Source organism: Oryzias latipes, chromosome 1 (assembly GCF_053564925.1).
Source record: "Oryzias latipes strain Hd-rR chromosome 1, Olatipes_Hd-rR_3.1".
Classification (NCBI taxonomy): domain Eukaryota; kingdom Metazoa; phylum Chordata; class Actinopteri; order Beloniformes; family Adrianichthyidae; genus Oryzias; species Oryzias latipes.
In genome coordinates, this window is record NC_136237.1 from 42310781 (window position 1) to 42336048 (window position 25268).

A 25268-nucleotide genomic window follows, 5' to 3' on the forward strand; every position below is an offset into this window, starting at 1 on the left:
TAAAGAAAAACAACAACATAATATTACTGAAAAAATAGTTTTTGAAAAAAAAAATTGAAAGCAAATTTTTTTCTTTTTTTGCAACGCGGTGGCATAAATATGACTGCATGCTCTACCCGCCAATTTTAACTGCACCCCCTTTGTACACACACCATTCCCCCCTCAAAATATACATTCCAACATAAACACACACACATGCACACACACACCCTCACTAACACACACGCACACACCCATTTCAAAAGAAAGGTGGGACCTTGGACCATCTGTCCCCTGCCCCATCCCTGGTAGGGCGTGCTGGGCCCTTGACAACGGCGGCCGTCTCCCCCAGGTGCCAGTTTCCTGGGCCTGGCAGTGCTCTCTCCACGCGGGGAGGGGATCCCTGAGCTTTCTGGCAAGGCCAGAAGCCGGGGATCACATCACACCTGAGCCGGGGGTGTCTGTGTCCCTTTGGGGTGGGTTTTGGTCCTTGCCGCCGGGTGCTGGGCCTCGCCAAACTTCCAACTGTGGCTGAGCCTGGTCGGGCCATGTCTACAACAACCCTGGTGGGCCCCCTTCTCCCTTGGGTGCCCCCTTCCTGGGCGGGGGCGGCTGGCCCCTGTCTTGCACCTTTCTGGACCAACCGTGGGCCTGGTGGGTGGCTTCCTGGAGCGCGGAGCGGGTCTTCCTTGGGGGGTCCTGGCTCGTACCTGGGGTTGGGGCGGGGGGATGCCCAGAACCCCTGGGTGGTGATGGGGTGCTCGTCTGGGGCTGTGGGCACCCCTCTCGGGTGGGGCCTGACGTTGGGCCCTGCTGGCGCTGCGGAGGGGTTGCTCTCCTGGTTGGGCCAGGGCGGCACTCTCTTTCCCCCCATGCCTCCCTGCTCTCTGGCTCTGGGGGCCTCGCGGCGGTCCTGCTGGCCCTGGCCTGGGTGGCGGGCGTGGTCACCCGGGGGGCAGTTGTTCTCTGCCTCCTGCCGCGTGGCATTGGGGGGCCTCTGGCTGCCGTGGCTGCTGCAGAGGGGGTGTGGGGGTGGCTGGGCGCTCCTCCTCCTTCTTTTCACATTCCACCATCCATTTTAGAACAACATAAACACTCACCTGAGCACAGGTGTTAGCTCACCTTTGCACTAATAGTTTGCATGATTGAATGAATGAAAGATTTCACACTAGTTGGTTTAAAGGCATAGGTATGCGTGTGTGAACACTATATGTTTTGTGTACATGTTGACATGTGGACATTTTTGCAGCTAGCAGGTGTGTTTATAACATTTGAGTGTGTGTGGACAGGCCCCGCCCCTTTGAGATTTGTATTCTATCTGTACCTTACCGTAATGATAAGCATCCAGTAGCTTGTTGCTTTATGCTGCTTCATGGTCTTACCCCCCCCTCCTATGATCACCCTCCTACCCCCCCCCCCCCCCCCCCCTCTAACATCCCTCTCTCTTCTTCCCTCCTTTCCTTTTCTGTCCGGTCCAACACAAAAGATTTTCAAATATCATTAAAATTAATAAAGTTTGGCCTTGATTCCAAAAGGGGTTTATTCAGACATACTTCTGGTTTGTCAGAAGATTCATAACCCCTGTTGTAAAAGTAAAATATGTCCAACACAAGAGGCCTTCAGCTGTCATCTGTCTGCCCAGCTGTTGGACAGGACAAGTTAAAAAATAAAAAATAAAAATAAATATGACTCCATGTGATTTTCACACTGAAAGAATCGACATGGACAAACACGGGATGCGTGTTGGGGAGCAGTTTGTGAGAACAAAGCAACAAAACACAAAGACGACGAATTGACCAAGAGCAAAAAATCCAAATGATTGAAATCTGAGACTTTAAATGTAAAAAAAAAATCCATCACAGGCTCCTCTTTACATCAGAATAACATGAATTCATCACAGTTTTTACAACATTTGAGAAAAAGGTCCTGAACAATAGGAAGCCCAAATTCCAGGCTTTTCCATGCAGGGTCCGTTTTGAAAGGAAGGTTTCCACACCAGCCGTTCTTTAGACTACAGGTGTGTTTGTGATAGCAGTCCAGTCGGGATTTGAACCACCACCTTAATTTTCTACAAAAACAGGTAAAAACAGGAACGGCACAAAGCTGACATGCGTCGTACAGCGGGGCTTACAGGTAAGAAACCATGCCGTTTATGAATGGAACCGTGAAAACCAACCGGAGAAACGTGGAACCTTCAACCTCTTCCCTGAATCCCACAGTCAGAAATGTGACCATCAGAGTGAAAGAACAAACTCTGGAGGCAGAGAAACACAGCAGCTATAGAAGGAGCCCTTTCGGAGCCCGGGGCCTATTATGGAGGATAAATATTTGATAAGAGGATGACCTAGTTCCACTGCCCTGAAAAGTTATTTGTCTTTTTGTGCCGCCCCTCACTGCAACGCCCCGCAGCGCTGAAGACCAAAATGAAAGCGAGAAGGCAGAGGACTCGGAAGACCAAATAATTGCTAAGTGGGGAGAGAGGCAAAGCGGTTTGCTGAGCGGATCCTGAGAGGCAGAAATGTACCGACGTTATGGATAATGACGCGTTAAATGAAATCAGAGTCACTAATGACAGAAACGTGTATTTTTGGTGCGGCTGCTGTGTAACAACAAACTTAAGGCGCTCAAAAAGGCAGCAGGAAAACAATTAGCTGGTGTTTCACCGCTGCTGATGTTCTCCAGACTTTAGGTCTGACAGCACAAAGCTGACAACAGTGAGGAATATTTGAGACAAGCTCTGAGGATTCTGGGGCTAAATAGCCATGCTGTGTGGCCCCGCCCCTTTTTGACCTGCATGACATGTCCTGTGACATCAGGAATTTCCTGAAGTGTCGTTTTGTGGATGAACATCCAACTTCACCTTAGAAAGCTCCTGTTTGGTCATTTTGGAAGCCGTTTGTGGGAGCCAGAGACCTGCCACTCACTCAGCTGTCCTGACAGCTCTGCTCACAGGGGGAAGGCCCCGCTTACAATCTAGTCTTACAATCTAGTCTTTTTTTCTCTAGTCACACTGAAAGCTTTCGTTGTTGTTTTATGACCATTTGTTCTGCTGAGTCAGCAGTTTGCTGCAGTGCCGTCTGTTTTTACCGCCAAATAAATCTGTTTTTCTCTTTACAGGATATTCACTTTTCAATTCCTTTTTATGTCCACAAATCAACAAAAACAAGTTCTAATCCAGGGAAAGTGACAGGAACAGAAGGAAAAAAAACACGTTTATCTTCTCACATTGACAGTTTCTGGATAAAAACATTTTAAAACAAGAAAATATGTATTTATGTATATATATATATTTACACATATATATGAAAACATATACATATATACGATAAAAATTATGAAAAAGTTACTTTAACTAATTTCTTCAGTATAGTACACATATGTATTTGTGGTTTAGGCTATTTTTTTATTTACAATTCAATTTGCCCTGACCTTGTGTGGTTGCCATGGCAACATAACACATCTGCTGGAATCATTTTTATGTAGCCTGGGTTCGAAAGAGAAATATGGTGGTGGTGCAGTGGTTGGCACCTCACCTCAAAGCGAGAAGGTCCAGGTTCAAATCCCATCTGGGACCCCTCTGTGTGGAGTTTGCTCTGGTTTTACCCCAACCAGGGTGGCATTTGCTCAAAGAGGTGGAAAACGTTTTTTCTGTTTCTTTGGAACATTTCTCTGTGGAATCCAGACTTATGGTCATTCGCGGAGCGCCATTAGCTTTGTGACGGCGAATCAGAGCGGCCACCCTGCTGATGCCGTCTCCCATCAGCCGGGCGGGATGCTGGTTTTATTCCCTCAAAGGGTCAGCTGCCTTTATCGTGTGGCCTTTATCCACCCGGGGGGGGAGAGCAGCCCTGGGGTTTTACCTTTTACCTTCCCTAACCTTCCTGTAGCCGGTTAAAACGCATTTCAGCTGCACAAGTCAACGTTTATCACCAAAGACACGACTTCATGCAAACATAAACATGACCGCGAAGAAGGACGAACAAATAAATGAGAGGAAAGACGCACAATTATGTCAGCAGGGTCCGGATTTTAGGAAAATAAAGTCGTCAATTTATGCTTCAAAAAGTAAAAAGCAAAGATTTTTCCCAAAAAAAATGTTACATTCAACTTTGGAAGTCTTTCAGGAAAGACAGCGTGATTAATTTATGGGATGGACGTCACACAGCTCATGGATCTGCTGAATCTGCTTTACTTACGACACTTCTGCATTATTATTAATTTTATTTTGAAAATAAACAACAGACTTTTCCTCAGAAAATCACAAAAATCATATATATATACTGTATATACAATAATTTGTCATCAAATGTTGACTATGTTCTCATAATTTTAAAACTTTTTTCTGATAATTTTACATTGTTATTTCTGTAAAAGTGTTTTGTCTTAATCTACTGCAGTAAATTGTGTATATTTGTTTGATCTATTTTGTGTTGTAAAGAACCGATCAGCTGAGACCATTTTTTTTTCACAACAAAATTTATTAGAAGAATAGTGGTTTTGAAAAGAAAGTTCTAGCATCCAGTAAATACTACCTTACACAACGTTACAGCTGAAATGTGTGGCAAAAATGGCAATTTCTTTTTTTTTCTTCCTTTTTTTAACAAATTGAATATAACATAACCAGTGAAGTATTTTACACATGCACAAAGACAGATCTAATCAACGTTGCCTGATGTTCAATGCAAAATGAATTTCAAAATAAAGCAGAGTAATCATGATCATCTTTCATCTTTTCGTAAAAAATAAAATAAAGTCCCAAAATTAGACATCATGATTTATTTAGTAGCCCAAACTAAAAATCAGATTTTGAACTGAAAACAGGGAAAATTGAAAAAACAAAACAATCAAACACAGCAGATAATTTTTGATCCTTGTTAAGTGCTCATATACACGGACATCAGTGTAAGCCTAGAAGAATAAAAGTCCAACGCACAAAGTACAAAATTGAACAAAAAAAACAAACAAAAAGAAATATTGTACATAAATAAAACTACAATATGAGAAAATATTTTTTAAATTATACAATTTTTTTGTCAAACTGTAAACAGTAGATATTGAAAAATGAGGTCCATCTGGATATTTGGAGAACCTGTGTGTGTGTTTGTGTGTGTTTGTTTTTGTGTGTGAGAGGTACAGTCCGGGCGGGACCACACTGTCAGAGGGGGCTCGAGCGTCCTGAGCATCGGCGCCGCCCCCTCCGATGGCCCGCCGGACTGAAGGAATGAGGTATATCGTCAAACCCGAAAACAAAATCTCAGTGAAAAGAGAGGGAAACGGAATCGGAGCCGGCCAGCGCCGCGGCGCGGCGGGCCGTCCAGCCACCCGCTAAGAACCTAGGCAGGCGCGATACACAACACTTAAAAATCTCAGCAGGACAAAAACTGAGACCGAAGCAAAGACCGGGTTTGTTGCGGCGGGAAATCGGATCCGGACTTTGGACAACGCCTGCGGGGATCGCCGGGAGTCTCCAAAGCCAACGCAGCGACCTCCACCACAACCGAAAGATCGGTTTGCCATCCAAGTCACCATCAGGAATGTAGAAGGACAGCTCATTAAATACAGAATCATCTGCTAAAAATCTCACATGGATCTCAGAAAACATCGACGATGATTGTTTAAGAGGTACAAAATCTCATCGCACGCTCCCGACATGCACACCAGGCTAACAGGCGACGGCGTCCGCGCCGCTTAGCGGAAACGGACGTGTACGGACTCGACCCAGCTCTGTGCGGCCACACAAACGGCGAGGACACGCAGCGACACACAATCGCAGATGCTCCCGCCAAAAGTGCTAACAACCGAGCCGCTCGTCAAGTTTGGGGAACTCTAGAGATCTGTGATGGTCCGATTAGACTTTAGTCTGAATGGGAGGGGCGTAAACGGCAGAAAGCATCACTGCTAGGCCTCAGCGTAGTACCTGAATAGAAGTGAGAGCGGTGTGTCCAAGGATCCCTGAGGGTGTCTGCGTGATGCAATTTGGGTCTGTACGGCGCCGTGAGGGAGGCATACAGACGGCGAGGGGGGCGTTCCGAGGCGGCGCCCCCCCCTGTGTGATCCTAACAGCAGCTCTGAGGCTAAAATGTGGACTCGTCCGAGGAAAAAACAAAAAACACCAACCGATGCACGTCACTTGTTACACAGGCACGCACACTCACACCCATACGCACTTTAGTACTCTACATGAAAGAAAGAAAGCGTAAAAGAGCCACAAAAAACCACTAGGGACGCTGTTTCAGGGACAAACACCTCTCAGGTGCTCCTCCTTTCACAGGAAAATGTTTTTTTTTCTTCTTTTTCTTCTTAGGGACGATATTTTCAAAAACATCAGAATCTGTCCTGCTGACAATTTCCAATTCAAACGTTTAACTTAAAGAAAGCGCTTTGAGGAGAAAGCAGCCTCATCATCCACCAAAGGGGTGTGACGGGGAGGGGGGGGGGGTATGTACACCAGCATGCAAAACTATTAAGAGGACTGCACCCCCCCCCCCCCCAACCCCCCTCCTTCATCTTAAACAGTCTTTTCTACACGTAAAAATCCCACCGGGCCTTTCAGTCCACGCCTGCAGAAAAGACAGGCGGCGTTGCCACGGCGACAGCACTTCTATGTACATGACAACAGGCCCCTCCCACCAGCCCTTCGTCGCCCACCCCCTCCCATTTCACGGACCCCATAAAATACAGTGTTCTGCTTTAAAAACCGCTCCGAGAGACGACAACAACGCCAGATCCGAGCTCAGCACGGCTCCCGTCGGGGGCAAACTCCCGCCGGCCCCCGACCCCCGGGGCCGTTCCCCCCTATGCTACATCGTAGGGCGATAAAAAGCACGGACTGAGTTAGAAAACGAACACCAAAAGCAACAGAGTGGGAGTCATTCTACCCAACATTCTGCACTGGACTTCTGCATTGTTTCCCTGAATCGTGGCGGAAAAGGCTCTTCCTCTTCCTCTTCAAGATAAAAGTATATGACGTTAGAGATTCTCTATATACATATGCATTTGTGTTTGTGTCTCTGTGGGGCTTGTATAGGTATATCTATGTGCACATATAGAGTATTTTATTCTTAAATATGTATAGGTAAATTAGAGGTTTGTAGTGTTTGTGTTTTCTTACATTCAGTTTCAACAAAGATAAATAGAGGATACATAGAGAAGAATGCCAAAGGATGGAGGCGGGACGGCGTGTAGTTTCAAGTGTTCCCCGTGTCCGTGATGCCAGCAAACCCAATCAGAACCACAAGCGTGAGCACATTTTACCGATGGAGACGGGCCCAGACCCAGAAGGCTCTGCAGGTCTGGAGCGGATAACCCGGCGGATGCTTTCTGGCATGGCTTTTTTTGGCACGGCGAGGAGACGAGCACGTGTGCGTGTGTGTGTGTGCGTGGGATGGGGGGGGGGGGGACACAAGAGACGACGGATGAAAGTGCCTTGGAGATAAATGGCCAAGATTTGACGATAAATGAGGGTCATCAAGGTTACATGGACTTCTTTTTTCTGAGGTATTCTGTGTTGTAAGGTTTTTTTTCTTCTTTATATTTTTTTTGCACACCCAAAAGAACAAAAACGGCGTGATGGAGAACATCTGTCGACCCAAAAACAAACGTGTGAGCGTCGCTTTCCCTCTTCTGCGGATCAAAGGGCTCCGTTTTCTGAGCCACTTTTTTACGGCTTGGACGTTTGGGAAGGCGACGGTCCTCGCTCCTACAAGTCTGACCTCTAAACTAACGACAAAGCGGGGCGTTGAGTAAGCTAAGAATTATTCCCATTTACAATCCTCGCTGTTCATAAAGCACTGAAAAGGTATTTGGCTGAAAAGAACAAACAGAATCAGTCAAAACTAAGAAGAAAACCAGCTTTCTGTTGAGCCCTGTCGCTTTCAGGAGGAACTTCAGCCTAAATGTGAGGTGGGGGGGCTGGACTGGTGCTGTTGCTGCAGCAGCTTGACATTCAGGGGTCTGCTCTGTTGGGGGGGGGGATTCATGTGAGCTGCCAAACTTCCTGTCTGAAGGCTGGACTCCAGCTTCCGCTCAGCGAGCGCTGCTCCGTCTGACCCGTCTATCGATCACCCCTTCTGCTATAAATACACGCCGGCCGGCGCGCCGATCTGCATGGAGCGGACGCTTCGCAAGTCAGAGCGGACGCCGCTGAAAACACTGCGGCTCCCAAAACTCCCGCAGAATCCCAGCATCTCCTCCTCGCTTTTCCACGCATGAACCAAAAGTGAAGGCGGGGGCCATTGCCACGAAGGAGGAGAAGCAACAGAAACCGAACGGTCCGAACCTGATGGGGGGGCGTTTGTCCTGCAAAAATAAAATAAAAATGCACGGCAAAGCCTCTGTGAAAAGGCGACCACGGCCACCCCCCAGCAATGGCGAGGAGGGGTTTGTGACTTCTCCTCAAAGACAACGTGAGGAGCAGGAATCTGCACATTTGCAAATGTGAGGAGAACGCCTGAGCAACAGCTGGTCCACCTAAGTGGCTCTGAAGGGCCAGACACACCTCCACATAGGAGCAATCCTGCAACATCGTCATGGCAACGGCAGCTTTACATTGCCTTCATATAGCTCCAGATTTTTTTCTTTTAAACCTATAGATTTGATGTTGCAGCAAAGCCTCAACGGCGGCGGCTTTCTTCGTCGCCGTTTCTGCCGGTTGTTTCGCTAAAAGCGTGGCGGTTAATGGAGGCGTGGGGGTGGGGGGGACGGCGACCTTTATTCATCTCATCCACCTGCTGGGAGCGTCTGATGATGCTCAGACCTGCGGCGGCCCCCGTCAGTCTAGCCTACCTGCAGATGGTGTTTTTCAGCAACTAAAGACAGATGCCAGTTCTGTCGTCTTCACTCCACCTGCAGCTAAAAATAATCCCCTTTCTGAGGAGTGGGGGGGTTGGAAAGTGCTGCGGATGCTGATCAGCATCGCCGTGGCGGCGTGTCTGGCCAATTAGATCTGTGCTCAAATATCCGCTGCGGAGATGGTTGTGCTGACATTTCTGAGCGATGGCGCCTCAGAACCAATCCGAACGCCGCTTCCGTCCTAGAAAAAAAAACGTTTCGGCAGAAAAACGTGTCCGAAAAATGTGAGGAACTTTTATTTTAGACCAAATAAACGTAGTTTTTTTTTTATTTCTGCTTTTGTGAAGCTACGTAAAACCTTCAAGGGAATGAAAAGACAGCAAGAAAGCAAGCTGTTTGTATAAGAAGGAGATGTCCATCAGGTTTGTGCTTTTTTCCCCCTACGGTTAAGTCGAATGAATGCAATAAAAAGATTTTTCAAAGTGCTGGAATACGGCGAGCTTTGTTGGAAGTGACTTCCAGAAACACGCAGCGGTCTGAAGGGAAAGTCAGCGGCAGCAGAGAGGTGTCTTTGTTGAAAAGTGCTTTGGACAGAGGCAGTGCCTGCAGCGTCCCAGCGCGCCTGATCGCAGTCCGCCAGCGGGGCTGATGTTCTGCAGGCTGTGGACAAAACCCACCCACCTGCTTCTAAAAGAGACACGGCAGACTCCAGCTTCATAATTATACATATAATCCGCCCACAGAAACCCGTGGCTACCCGGTGAGGAGGGCGAGTGTGTGTGTTGCTCTAGGTGTTCACACGGCTGAGTGTGCTCCGGAGAATACAGCCACGCATTCACGAGAAACCTGGATTCTACTTTGAAAAGAATGAAGTTTGTGTTTGTAGGAAAAAAAGGGCAGGAATCCCAGCAGAACAGCCAGAAAAGAGTTTTCTGCTTAAAAGCCTGAAAAACAAGCGGTACTAAAAATCCTGATTCTCCTTTTGTGTGTTTCTATTATACAATCAGCTGCTTGTTAATGGTCGGACCTGAGGTATAAATGACAACCAGTGATGCAGCCGGACAGAACGCCAAACGGATGACGGCAATCAAATACGTTGTGTAATTCCTTTCCTGGTAAGCCACCACTTTGTGCACCGTTCCAACAAAAGTGTTTCCTTCATGAGGTTACAGCAGTTTTTTTATCTGTTTTTTAACGTTTCCACTCAGAGGAAAAACAAAAGAACAAAAAGACCAACGGGAGTGGTTTACCTGAAGATGCAAAAACAGTCAAATAAATACATACAAATCAGAAAGATACAGCTCTAGAACACCTTCCTGTCTTTTTAGTGGAATCCAGTGTCAAAGGTTTGTCCTCTTGAAAGATAAACGATGAAGGGAAAAGGTTAACGTGTCCACCTGCCCCCCCGTGCCTCCTCCAAGACTCTGGTTCTTCCTAACCCCCCCCCCCCCCCCCCCCTCTCGACTCCTGTCAAGTTTCCACCTGGAGTTGCGTTTCATCTAAAACAAGTGTTTCTTTCTCAGAGCAGGGTGGGACCTGACGCTCCAGATGCCTCCAGGGTGAGAGCAAACAACAGAATCCCCAAATATTTGGACTTTCTCATGCAGACCCCAGAAAATTCTGAAAGAAATCCCTGCGGGTCCATCACTTCTAAGAGGTTTTGTTGCAAAAAAAAAAAAGAAAAACCTGAAAAGTGTTAGGGTTGTAGATATTGGTCAGTCAGACATTTGAGGCACAGCCCTCCTCCCTTCGTGAGAGGAAAACACAGCAAAGAAAAGAAAACCGTTGGAGGACAGAGCAGTTCCCAGAGTATCAGCTGTCGCTCCGCCAAGCACCCCGGTAAGGGATACATCAGAGTTTGAGGCACGGAAAGGAGAACGAGTTCTGCTAGTGAGGTATAGCACGCCTGCATTCACAGACGGGACGCAGATTCACAGGCGGGACCTGGACGTTTGACCTTTCTGGTGACCCTCAGATGGGAGATTTACATCCCACCAGAAAAGAGGCAAACGTTTTCGGGAGTTTAGCAGCTTTTGCCATCACGGCGGTAAAAGTGGAGGCGACACGAGGTTAGGGCTGTAGAGAAGAGCAGAACCGAGGACTGCGAGTGTCGCAGGGATGGCGACTCAGATCGGCGGTTTAAGCCTGTCACACCGGAGGCGTCGCCGGTGACACCAAGCAAATCACGCTCCTTCAACTGTTTACGCCATCAATGATTCTGAATCCAAGAAAAGCAGCTTTTCCTATCGGATTTGCAGCGGCGTGCCCACCGGCACAAAGACGGAAAGTTCCGATAGTCTCAAGAGCGTTAGCATCGGCCCTAAAGCTGCTTCATCTGTGGACGGTTCCACACTGTGAGAACCTCTAACAATCTTTTGAAGAGTTCTAGACTTTTGGACGGACCGGTTTGGGATGAAACTGAAATCTCTTCAGTCCGGTTGATGCTAACCCCAGTTCTCTGATGCCCTTTGACCAAAGGTCCTCAGTAGATGGATGGCTACTCCAGCTGAAATCTCTCGTCCTATTGGTGCCAGTTGATCTGCGCCTGACGGTGATCCAGATCGCATCTGCTGCCTCCTTCCCGCCCTTTGAATCTGCCTCCCGCCTGCGGTTAAGGTTGAGGAGTTTAGGTAGTTCAGTCGGCGCCGTCTTCTGACTGACCAATATCGCCGCCCAACCCTTTGGCTCAGTCCTGAGAAGGTCTGGAAGGCTACTGTGGGGAGCCGGCACCAGAATACCCATTTTTCGATGCGAGCGGCGTGAGGAAAACAACAGTCTGCCATTTCTAACTGGAGCGTCTGAGAGGAGCTTTCTCTGGACAGGTGGACCCGTTAACCGCACACTCCATAAAACCCAACAGAAAGAAGATTAAATAAATATATATATCATCTATATCTTAAATGGCATGCACCTCAGTAGATAGGATCAGGCTGAAAGGGGACTTTAGAAAATCTTCCTTCGTTTTAAGGAGTTTTACCAAAATAGATTAGGAGCCCAAACGTCCATTAGGGGTCAAGTTAAGAACCAAGAGAGAAGGTCTACAGATGATTCAGAGATTAGTGTAAATTCTTCTCACATACTGTTTGGCTTAATAGAATCACCCCTCTTAGGGGAATTCCGTCTAAGTGCTCTGGTGGAGTTTATCCACGCAAACCTGTGCATTAAATGCCAATTACATTGTTTTAATACAGTTTTATGCTTTACATGCATCCCATGAAGAGATTTCAGGACGCAGCGGGCGCGCCGCCGCTTCTAACTATCGGCCGCGGGTTCAGAAGAGGCGCCGCCGGGCTTCGATCCTGTTTGAACTATGGGATCGGCGCATCGCCCGACGCCGCACCAGCAGCAACCTTTTAGACACTTCCAACGCTTGGCATTGTTCAAGTGTTGCATTTAATGCTCTGCGTAGGACTTTGCCAGCAAACATTTTAAAGTGGACGACAGATTGTATGCAACAGGTAAACAACTTCCTTCTCACCACATCAGTCCGGGTGTTTCTGTGTTTAAGCTTTTTCCAGCTCCATCCTCCAAATCAGCCAGGTAGTGGTGCATGCCATTTTCAACAAAATCAAATAAATAAAATGCACAATACATTTCCAAAGGAGCGAATCCCCATCCCATCTGAGTGTTGCAGACCTCTAGAGGAGGGTCTCACAGACTGGGTGAGCACCAGGCAGTGTTAGGAGCCACGTTTGGAAGCGAGAGGAGGGAAATCGACCCGCACACAGGTTTTTTTCGTTTTAGCGCAGAGGTAATTAGGTGGAGAAAAGAAGGAGTTTGGGTCCAAGCTGCAGCTCTCGGAAAGGTTTCACACACTAAAGCTTTTTGAATCCGTGCCCTCCACGTCGCTCTTTGCTCCGTCTGCCTCTGAGAAGAGCTACAACCATTTTTCTCTAACTCTTAGGTAGAAAAGTGCTATTTCAGTTCATTTCATTTACCCAACGCCGGTGGTTTCCGTTCTTTTTTTTTCAAGATTGGATAGCAGGTCTGTGGACGGTCACATGGTCTGCACCACAGACAGAGCAGGAGCGGGAGGCGTGGCCTGTCCTCCTCCCTGCCTATATTAGGTCCAACAAGAAATCATCACATTTGTAACCCACATCATCGGTCTCAGTTACCCTGAGTTAAAATGAGGAGAGAGCAAACACAACCAGAACTATGGATTGGCTTTTACATCATCAGTCATAATAACTTGAAATATATTAAAATCTGCCTCTCCCAACTAACTAATCCTCCCCACTGCATACTACTACCCAAAACTCCACACCCCTTCAAAATAAATGCACACTGTTTCATACATAACTGCCTTTGAAACCATCTCTAAGATTGGAGGGGGAGGAATTTCTTCTAAAATTCATAAATTAAGCTGCTTCTGCTTAGCTTAAAAAAACAAAAATAAAAAAAGCAAAACAAAACAACAGCAATATGTTGTATTTAGCTAAGACGAGCTAAACTCCTTTAGCCTGGGCTAGCCATAGCCTTTTTTAAGAGCTAGATAATAAGCTGGATAGCAGCACAGTTGCACATTCTGATCCGAAAAGGCCGTCATCCCATAAATATCTCCATCAGGGGGTCGAGCTCACTTTGGTCACCAACCTGCAGGTGGCTCCGCCTTTCCGGGATCAGCAGTGACAGACTGATGCAGGTCCATGAGGTAGCATCCCGCCTTAAAAACAGCTGATCCATAATCAGAGTACCCTTCAAGTTGTCCCTTGGCAAAACAAAAAATAAAAAAAACAGAGGGTGAATTCAGAACGTTCTGGATCTGAGTATGAATCAGCCAGCGCAGGCGACATGCACCTATGACCTGTTGCAAGGTTGGGGCTTCAGAGACAGACCATAATAAGTGCATGATGCATGGGCAACAATGCCGAGGTAACCTGGTCTGCAAGCGCCAGACCCAAAGTGTAGTGCAAAAGAAAGCAAAACAAATCAAACCAAAAGATAGAGGAAAAGAAGTTGATTCTAGAAGTCAGTAGTGTCCACAAAACTCACAAACACGCATCCCTGAATGACTTTTGTGTGTCTTCTCTCGTTCGGAAAAGGACGGCGTCAACTTGCTTTCGTCCACACAGAGATTAGCAGAAGATTTTCAAGGAGGAAACAAAAGGTTTGCAGTTAAAGCATCATGGCTACCTGGCAATAAGAGAGAATGGGTTGGACTCCGAACCCTTCAGAGGAATATCAATGGTATGGTTTCACCTTAGAGTTAGCTTCCAATGCAAAAGACAGTTCACTTCACAACTTTCCAGAGAGGGGGGGGGGTGTGGTAAAGGGACCCATTCATCAGTTTGTCTTGTTTTTTTCTTTTTTTTTAAGCCTCCCCCCTCAGTTGTTCGACCTGAAATCGAATCTGTCCAGAACCCGGGCTGCGCTCAGACGCAGCGGCGGATCAGAGGTTCAAGTCCGGAGAAGAGGGGAGGCCGGGGTTTCGGGTGGGGGATTATCAGCATGCTTAAGGAAATTGAATTCATTGTCATTTTGAATGAGTGTCTTCAGTTGCATTTGTCGGGCTCCTGGTTAGAAAAGCTAAACAAACGCTTGCTCAGCATCCCTCCAGTGACGCTGCATAAAAACGCTCCGATTGGTTGATCCTCTCCAGTCTGTTTAAGCCTCCTTCTCTCTATTATCCCTGCATTTGTGCTCACCCGGATACTGCAAAGTAAAATGGCACAAAGAAAGCCCCATCCGTTTTTCGTCTGACGTAGGTCATGTGACTGAGGTTGACACGTGTAAATGGTTTAGTCGATTGGTTTGAAACTGTCGTCCTCTTGGACATCGTCCTTGAGCTCGGCAGCTGCTAGCGGCAGGCCGTCTTCCCTCGGGGTTGTGGTGGGCGTGTTCTCGGACTCGGCGGGAAAATCCTGGCTTCCTGCCTCCATCTTCATCATCAGCTTGAGCTTCTTCTTTGGGGGGTTTTTCAGGGTTCCCATGCGCTCCTTGACCTTGTACTCCAGGGTGCTGTGCGGGATCCCGTACATGTTCTGCGCCTTGGACACGCTCATCTTCCCGCTCATCACGACTGCTATGGCTTCCTCCAAAATCTCGCTGTTGTACTGCCGGTAGCGGCCCCTCTTTTTCCTTGGCTGCTTGGAGCTCGGGTCCCCTTCCACGTCAGAGATTGAATAGGCCGGTCCAGAACTGGAGTGGTCCAAATCGGAGCTCCAGTAGTCGCCCGACCCGTCCAGCAGGCTTCCAAGACTTCCTCCGCGGCGGTTCTGCTTCGGCAGAATGGCTCTCAGCTTCCGGCTTAGGGTGCTATCGCCGTGGGCCCCTCCCCCCACGCCCATGGCGCCGAACCCGTACAGGTCAGAGGAATGGGAGTCCCAGGAAAGATCCATTCCTCGGACCTGGGGGATCTTCAGATCCACGGGGGGGGAGTGGCCCTGCTCTCTCTTGCCTTCACTGTGGTGTTGGCTCTTTGAGACCTGATTGTGACTTTGATGGTGAAGGGTACCCTTAAAGGAGAAGGCTCCGTGGTGGTTGTGGTGGTGGTTCTCCAGGAACGGAGGCAGGTCTTTGAGGTCACTCAGAGCGCCGCTGGCCTGCTTTAGCTTCATCAGGCTCTCCAGCTGGGCCTTGTTCCCCCAGAAAGAGGCGGAGCTCTTCTGGCTGAGCAGCGAGTGGGACTGCCCGTGATTAAGCAAGCCGGCGGACTCTAAGCTAGCCAACGACAGAGGCGTGGGCTGGCTCAACAGCCGATGCTTTTGGCTGATGAGCTCCTCCTTGATGCGCAGAGAGCGGGCCAGCGGCGGCTTGAAGGAGTTGGCGTTGGCGTAGCCCTCCCGGAGTCTGTCCTGCAGAGTTCTTGGCATCGGACCGTCTTCATCCTCCACCTCGGACAGGGTTTGCTCTGCTTTGAGCGAACACCTACAGAAAAAGACAAGACGAGTCAGCGACGGATAAACCACTGGGGGTTTTATATTTGCCGTCTGCGCCACTAAAGACAGTTTGAGTTGATTGTCACAATAGTTTTGGGAAATTGTGCTTTTTTTCTAACTTTGGAATGAAATCATGCAAAAAAAAAAACAATAACATTTACATCCTTTATGTTCAACAGGTTTCTAAGGATGTTCTCAGTCTGAACCTGAGATAACATTATTGATAACCTGGATCGGGTCTGTTTAACCAATTAGAAACCACCTGGGTGAAGGTGGGTGGTGTAAAAAAAAACTGCACTGCAAAAACACACTGAATAGTAAAAAATAAATAAAAAACTTTGAGATTCAACCAATTTTCTTCAAATAACCCAAAAAAAATCTGCCAGTAGGGTAAAAAAGAATTCTAGCCATGACTAGAACACGTTTTCTTCTCCTTCAAAACGGCGTAGATGAGATTATTTTTGTTTCATACCACGGTCCGGGAGAATGTTGGATTCTGATTGGCTGCTGGGTGTGCATTAAAAAGTGATATACCACAGGATAACCGCACGGGGGAAAAAAAGTTCCGGTCAGCTAGCTTAAATGATTAGTATCACTGTGCCGGCTTCTTTAAAAAACCTTTTGCTTCATCATCTGGAAAAAAACAAGCAGTAAGAGGGGAACTTTCTCTCTGAACTGATGCTTTCTCAACCCATCGGGACGATCAGCATATATATATCGCAGAGTCTTGACTGCAGCGGTGGTGCGGCGCAATGCGGTTTATTTGTTACGTGGCGCCGCACCACGTAACAAATGGTCCGCTTTTTGTGAAAAAAGCGATCCAAATTGGAAAAAAAAACAGAATTAAGGACTAAAATCTGTTTACTATTTATTTCTATTGCAAGTGACCATGGTGTAAGCGGGTTAATGGCCGACGAAGTGTGCATTATCACTTTTTAACGCACTTAGCGTCGGACGGTTCAGGCTTCCACAGCGTGCCGTAACATTCAGGTTTTCCAGTGTGAAATGTCCTGAAGGGGCCTCCCCAAAGGGGGGGGAGGGGGGGCAGGTCAAACTGCATAGCAATGAAAACAGATGTGCTTTTAATGCATTTTCTGATTTTATTTACCTTTTGAATTGAATCAATTTTCAATTTCAACAAACTGAACTAAGTCAGTCCTGGAGGATTTTTCTGCTTCTTTTCAGCTTCTCAGACTCAGTCTCGTCTATCGTCCAACAAAATTCACCTTTTAAGTCTTTGAATGCAAATACAGACATACATCCGTTCCTTTTGCATTAACATTTTCTATCAGCCGTCTTTAACCTTTTCTGCTATTTTAGTCTTTTTCTATCATTGTTAACAATAATTTTATTGGTTTTCAGCTTTTCCCAGTTTTTTTTAATTGAATTGACTGATTTATTGAATGAGGACGGATATAAAAACATAGACGTCCTTCCAACAGCAGCCCATACCATAATGCTTTTGCCCCTTTGCAGCATTTGTCCTTAGATGGGCTTTTTTGGTTTTACAATAACAAAAAATATGTAGAATGAGAATGAAATACCCAAAAAATAAATAAAAAAATCCATAAAATAAACCAGTCACTGTTAAAATGACATAAACCGGTTCAAAAGACGTCAAAAGGATAAAAAAAACAACAACAAATAAACTGGTTTAAACATGTGGATATTTATAAAAAGTACAATTTGTTCTATATAATCATTTATAAAAACATGTCAGGAGTTTTTAGTTTGAACTCCTTTCAGCTCGTATTGCTTTTATTATAGGACAGAGATGGGACGGCCTCCTGCAAGCTGTCACTCTGACTCCAATTAAGCAATTCTTAATTAACTCATTCTGTGCTCCAAGCTTTAGATTTGTCCTAAAAAACGGTTTTCTTTTATTATTCTGTCATCTGGGTTTGGAAATGTTTTATCATTATACTGACTCAATGTTTATTTATCATTATTTATGTATTTTTTTTATCAAATCAAATCAAATCAACCTTTATTTATATAGCACTTTTTCAACAACATATGTCACTCAAAGTGCTGTGCATAAAAAACAATAAAATTGAAAAACAAGATGACAAGACAAACCGTGCGACAACCCCCCCCCCCCGCAAAAACACACACACACTCCCACACACACACACATCAATAAATAAATAAATAAATGAATAAATAAATAAAAAAGTGATAAAATGATAGAATGTAGAGACCAGGCCTTTATCATAAGAACAAATATTTCCCCACAATCAGCCTAAAGCCTAACCTTTAAAAACAGGGATGTTGAATCCATTGCTTCTAAGCGATCTTGACCATCATTTACCTGTTTTTGCTTATGTTTCGTATTTTTTCCAAGCTTTTTTTCATCTGTTGTTCTCTCTTTCGGGGGAAAAATAGGTTATTTTTAGGATTCAAGTTCATGGAAGAAAAGTCTTCAATCGTTAAATTCTGTCTGAAACCTGCACAATCATCTTTAATTTAAAAACATGTAGTTTGTTTGCTTTGAATGAAGGGATATTTGTGTCATTTTCTCTAGTGGTTCCTTCCTCCCAGAAGCTCCACCTGCGGTTCTGGTGATCCAGATCACGTTCTGGAGTCTTGGCGTTAAATAAATGGAGGAGGGTAGCCGTTGGTCTGATAGCCTCCTGCATTTCATTTTTTTTCTTCCATCCATATGAAACAACTCTACATGCCAAGGGCCTCTTCCTCAACAGCTGTAATCAATGTCCACACGGCTGAGTAACTATGGCAACAGTGGAAAGTCTCTTTAAAAGTCCTCCCATGGGTTTCTAATAACAGGAAAGAGCGCGGCCGGCGCATGGGGGGGGTGGGGGTGGCGATGGAGGTAAATACTGTATTTCTCCACTGGAGACGTCCTCCGCGGCGCTGCAGTGCGAGTGACTGCGATGTGGGGAGCTCTCTGTGGGGGCCTGCAGGCGGATTATCGCAGCGGGGAGTTGGGGCTTGTTGAAAACATTATGGGGTTAATGGGAGGCGGTGGAGTCCATCCTCTAATAGTGCGCTCTGACATCGTGATCCGGGAAGCTGCGGTCGACGATAACCACGGATGTGAGGATTAGGCGGCGCTTTCTAAAGCTAAAAGGCAAACAGAGGAGGGACGGGTCGTCTGACGGGACGGGACGGGACGCTCCGCCTTATCCCAGTGTTTGCTTCTGTTCCTGTCCCTTTTTGATGAAACTTTCAGAGGTTTTAATCCAACAAAGCCTCGAATTTTCACTAAGACAACTAAAGGTGTGAGTTAAATGACGGCGTTGATTTAAACGCCTACAGGAGGACAGAAGAATGAAAGAAACGCCAGCATAACACACAGGATCTTTCAAATTAAAAGCCTCATGATGTGCAGACCAATTGATTTGTGCGGCTGTTAAAAATGAATTAGGGGTGGGGGAGGGGCATCCTCTGCCTCCCGCCATGGTTGACGGTACCTGACCTTATCATTAGAGACCCCACCGGGAGTTCCAACCAATTTATGAGTCAAACTCACAAAGCGAAAGACTCCACATGCTGCAGTGATCGTCTCAGTTTCAGCGTCTGACCCAACCTTAATGCCAGCGAGCATCGAACCTGCAACCTGCTGCTAGATCAGTGTTTTCCAACCTTTTTTGAGCCACGGCGCATTTTCTCCTTGACAAAAATCCTGCGGCACACCAGCATCCAAAAATTACAAAAGCAGAAACTCTGTAGTCTGTATTGATGTTCAGTCCCTCCATGATCTCACGTACATTTTTGTGATAATTGTGGCAGAAAAAGCCGGAAGTTGCAGCTGTTTTTTCTAAAAGATGAAATAAATATGAAGTTAGTTTTCAGTAATAATTTTCAACTAAAGGATTCGACATTTTATCCTGGTTGTTGTTTTTCCCTCCAATTTATTAACATGTAATTTTATGGAACCTCACAAAAAACAAATATATTCTTTCTAAATAGTGATTTATTTCTTTTTCATATTTATTTTCAATGTTGGTGCGAAGGCAACTGTAATTTTTAAACAATTATATGATCACAATATGTTTAATAAAAATCACACAAAAAGACCAACATTATATTTATGTTGTCTACACAAAAAGTGAACATGTTAAAGTTTTATTAGTTTTTCTTTTGTCTTAATCAAAGATGAAGTTTTTAAAAACTTGAACAAAAATGTTTTATTTCTTTTTAGATGATTAAATTGTTTCAATTTAGTTTAATTGTGTCTGTTGGCCACTTCACCTTAATCCTGTGTCCTTAATGTTGTTCTTACTTCTTCTTAGGTTTAACCTCTAAAATAATCCAGACGTTGTCAGAAAAGTGTTTCAGTTAGAAAGATGACTTGGACCAAACTCTGGGATGTTTGGCTGTTAAGAAACACAAACCTGGAAGAAGAACTAAACTGTTGACCTCTGACCTCTGATTTCATCAAGAAGATTGAAAAACTGTTTGATGTGTTCGTTGTGGTTTAAGAGGTTTAACATCTTTAACCCAATGCATCATGGGAGACGTAGTGATGTCAGACAGACTCTCTTCTCTGAGCTTCAATGTTTTGTTCACTGTTTCCACGGTCTGACACCGGATTCTGTGGAAAGCTACACCGCTAAAGACGAGCTTTAATAATAATAATAATAATGGATTGGATTTATCTGCGCTTTTCAAGACACCCAAAGCGCTTCCATTGTGTCCATTATTCATTCACTCCTCATTCATACTTGGTGATGGTAGCTACTGATGTAGCCACAGCTGCCCTGGGGCATTCATGCACATTCACACACCAGTGGAGCCACACTGGAGACAAGGAGGGTGAAGTGTCTTGCCCAAGGACACAACGACATTTTGGCTGGTGGGAGCGGGGATCGAACTGCCAACCTTTCGATCATTGGACGACCCGCTCAACCACCTGAGCCACTGTCGCCCCCTTTAGCTGGTATTTCTGTTGGACCTGAGAGACTTTATGAGCAGAATCAGAACAAGGAAGAGAAGACTTTAACCACTTCTGATTGGTCAGACTGATGACATGTGATTTAGCCTCCAAGAATGATTGGTGGAGACAGTTAAAGGGGCGGGACTTTTCCAAAAACAGCTGTAGCTGCAGCTAAATCTCGGTACCGTCATTCTTATCAAAATGTCTTTAATAGAATCAAATAAACACAAAGAAAAAAGTATTTTATGATCTTTTATATTCCTAACTACTCTGTTTTATCAGGCCTGTTTGGATGAACAAAGAGCTGAAATCCTGGAGATGGAAATGTTTTTAGATCAGTTAATGAGGATGACTTCCCACAGCACACCTGACCATCCACTGTTGGACACGGGGGCTGTTGTTTACTCTGATTACCACTGTTGTTTACTCTGATTACTAATGTAGTTTACTCTGATTACTACTGTAGTTTACTCTGATTACTACTGTAGTTTACTCTGATTACTACTGTAGTTTACTCTGATTACCACTGTAGTTTACTCTGATTACTACTGTAGTTTACTCTGATTACTACTGTAGTTTACTCTGATTACTACTGTAGTTTACTGATTACCACTGTAGTTTACTCTGATTATTACTGTAGTTTACTCTGATTACTACTGTAGTTTACTCTGATTACCACTGTAGTTTACTCTGATTACTACTGTAGTTTACTGATTACCACTGTAGTTTACTCTGATTACCACTGTAGTTTACTCTGATTACTACTGTAGTTTACTCTGATTACTACTGTAGTTTACTGATTACCACTGTAGCTTACTCTGATTACCACTGTTGTTTACTCTGATTACTAATGTAGTTTACTCTGATTACTACTGTAGTTTACTCTGATTACTACTGTAGTTTACTGATTACCACTGTAGTTTACTCTGATTACTACTGTAGTTTACTCTGATTACTACTGTAGTTTACTCTGATTACCACTGTAGTTTACTCTGATTACCACTCTAGTTTACTCTGATTACCACTCTAGTTTACTCTGATTACCACTCTAGTTTACTCTGATTACTACTGTAGTTTACTGATTACCACTGTAGTTTACTCTGATTACCACTGTAGTTTACTCTGATTACCACTGTAGTTTACTCTGATTACTAAAGTAGTTTACTCTGATTACTACTGTAGTTTACTCTGATTACTACTGTAGTTTACTGATTACCACTGTAGTTTACTCTGATTACTACTGTAGTTTACTCTGATTACTACTGTAGTTTACTCTGATTACCACTGTAGTTTACTCTGATTACTACTGTAGTTTACTCTGATTACTACTGTAGTTTACTCTGATTACTACTGTAGTTTACTGATTACCACTGTAGTTTACTCTGATTATTACTGTAGTTTACTCTGATTACTACTGTAGTTTACTCTGATTACCACTGTAGTTTACTCTGATTACTACTGTAGTTTACTGATTACCACTGTAGTTTACTCTGATTACCACTGTAGTTTACTCTGATTACTACTGTAGTTTACTCTGATTACTACTGTAGTTTACTGATTACCACTGTAGCTTACTCTGATTACTACTATAGTTTACTCTGATTACTACTTAGTTTACTCTGATTACTACTGTAGTTTACTGATTACCACTGTAGTTTACTCTGATTACCACTGTAGTTTACTCTGATTACTACTGTAGTTTACTCTGATTACTACTGTAGTTTACTCTGATTACTACTGTAGTTTACTGATTACCACTGTAGTTTACTCTGATTACTACTGTAGTTTACTCTGATTACTACTGTAGTTTACTCTGATTACAACTGTAGTTTACTGATTACCACTGTAGTTTACTCTGATTACCACTGTAGTTTACTCTGATAACTACTGTAGTTTACTCTGATTACTACTGTAGTTTACTGATTACCACTGTAGTTTACTCTGATTACCACTGTAGTTTACTCTGATTACTACTGTAGTTTACTCTGATTACTACTGTAGTTTACTGATTACCACTGTAGCTTACTCTGATTACTACTGTAGTTTACTCTGATTACTACTTAGTTTACTCTGATTACTACTGTAGTTTACTGATTACCACTGTAGTTTACTCTGATTACCACTGTAGCTTACTCTGATTACTACTGTAGTTTACTCTGATTACTACTGTAGTTTACTGATTACCACTGTAGTTTACTCTGATTACCACTGTAGCTTACTCTGATTACTACTGTAGTTTACTCTGATTACTACTGTAGTTTACTCCGATTACCAATGTAGTTTACTGATTACCACTGTAGTTTACTCTGATTTCTACTGTAGTTTACTGATTACCACTGTAGTTTACTCTGATTACTACTGTAGTTTACTCTGATTACTACTGTAGTTTACTGATTACCACTGTAGTTTACTCTGATTACTACTGTAGTTTACTCTGATTACTACTTTAGTTTACTCTTATTACTACTGTAGTTTACTGATTACCACTGTAGTTTACTCTGATTACTACTGTAGTTTACTCTGATTACTACTGTAGTTTACCCTGATTACCACTGTAGTTTAGTCTGATTACCACTGTAGTTTACTCTGATTACTACTGTAGTTTAGTCTGATTACTACTGCAGTTTACTCTGATTACCACTGTAGTTTATTCTAATTACTACTGTAGTTTACTCTGATTACTACTGTAGTTTACCCTGATTACCACTGTAGTTTACTCTGATTACTACTGTAGTTTATTCTGATTACTACTGACGTTTACTGATTACTACTGTAGTTTACTCTGATTACCACTGTAGTTTACTCTGATTACCACTGTAGTTTAGTCTGATTACCACTGCAGTTTACTCTGATTACTACTGGAGTTTATTATAATTATTGGTGTAATTTACTCTGATTTCTACTGTATTTTAGTCTGATTACTGCTGTAGTTTAATCTGATTACCCCTGTAGTTTTTTCTGTTTACTACTGTAGTTTATTCTGATTACAGCTGTACGTTGATTATCAATGTAGTTTTACTACATTAGTTTAATCGGACTACTACTGTAGTTTACTCTGATTTCTCTTGGTTTACTTTGATTACTACTATAGTTTAGTCTGATTACCGCTGTAGTCTACTCTAATTACTACTGCAGTTTACTCTGATTACTACTGTAGTTCACTCTGATTACTACTTTATTTTAATTGGACTACTTCTGTAGTTTACTCTGATTACTACTGTACTTTAGTCTGATTACCACTGTGGTTTACTCTGATTACCACTGTAGTTTACTCTGATTACTACCGTAGTTTATTGTGATTACTGCTGTAGTTTACTCTGATTACTACTGTGGTCTAGTCTGATAACTACTATAGCTTACTCTGATTACCCCTGTAGTTTTTTCTGTTTACTACTGTAGTTTATTCTGATTACAGCTGTAGGTTGATTAACACTGTAGTTCTTTCTGTTTACTACTGTAGTTTACTCTGATTTGAACTAGATTACTCCGATTACTACTGTAGTTTAATTAACACTGTAGTTTTCTCTGTTTGCCACTGTCATTTACTCTGATTACTACAGTAGTTTATTCTTATTACTCCTGTAGTTTACTCTGATTACTACTGTGGTTTATTCTGATTACTACTGTAGCTTAGTCTGATTACTACTGTAGTTTACTCTGATTACTACATTAGTTTATTCTAAATGCTGCTGTAGTTTACTCTAATTACTACTGTAGTTTACTCTGATTACCACTGTGGTCTACTTTGATTACTACTGTAATTTACTCTGATTACCACAGTAGTGTACTCTGATTACCACTTTAGTTTACTCTGATTACTACAATAGTTTACTCTGATTACCACTGTGGTCTACTCTGATTACTGCCGTAGTTTAATCTTATTACCACTGTGGTCTACTCTGATTACTACTGTAGTTTACTCTGATTACCACTGTAGTTTATTCTGATTACCTGGAGTCCTGGGACTACAAAATTAAAAAACATATCCAACAAGAGCTCGGGTCTCAGGAGGTTAAAATATGTGAGGGGTAAAAGAACCACAATAGAGGGGTAATGTCTTTAATATAACAGGTGTTATCAGTGCATCATGCATAAATGATCACTATAATTAAAATTGATGTAAAATAAGGTCAGGGAAATTTACCTTTAGTTTTGTTTTTTTGCTTAGTTCATTTTTTCTGCAAAACTCTCCTTCTGCTCTGTAAGTTTTCGTCATAAATGTTTAAGGCTCTCTTACAAACTCTCGGTATTGAAGGTCTTTTAGAATTATTTTCATTAAACATTTTACTAACAGATCAGGTATCAGTTAAGTAGGAGTTATTTGCAGGTCTATACTGTACGTCGCATCAGATTCACATCTACACATTTATTTATTTTAGGTCAAAGAAAATCTCCTCAAAGGTAATTAGTGAGGGAATCCTTTAGAACTTTGTTCTTGTATTTCTTGTGAAGGCGGCGTGTAAACGTGTCTTTTTAAGATCTCTCACTTCCCCTCCTCGTTGTGCGATAGTTCGCTTCCTGAGCTCTGGCAGGGATCAGCTCCACTGCAGCAGTAAAAACTGACCTTAGATCTTCACAACACGCCAGATTTCACACTTCAATTTGGGGTTTAGCAAAGGGGGAAATTATTTTTTCTCAAAGGTACATGAGGTGTTTCACGAATCAGAAGAGGAAGTGTGTTTTTTTCTCTTCCTGGTGAAGAATTTCTAGTAGAATAA

At 43.8% G+C, this 25268-nt stretch overlaps 1 protein-coding gene across 3 annotated transcripts in view; it reads right to left on the reverse strand.

Annotated features, from left to right (window-relative positions):
* Nucleotides 1-4436: 4436 nt before the first annotated feature.
* The window catches only part of lcor (ligand dependent nuclear receptor corepressor), a 91758-nt gene continuing 70926 nt past the window's right edge, over nucleotides 4437-25268 (reverse strand). For all 3 annotated transcript variants that reach the window (XM_078948572.1, XM_023956803.2, XM_078948570.1), the window contains one exon: nucleotides 4437-15639. In XM_078948572.1, the coding sequence (XP_078804698.1) occupies nucleotides 14511-15639 (1129 nt within the window). In that variant the 3' untranslated portion in view covers nucleotides 4437-14510. The remainder of the gene's footprint in view (nucleotides 15640-25268) is intronic.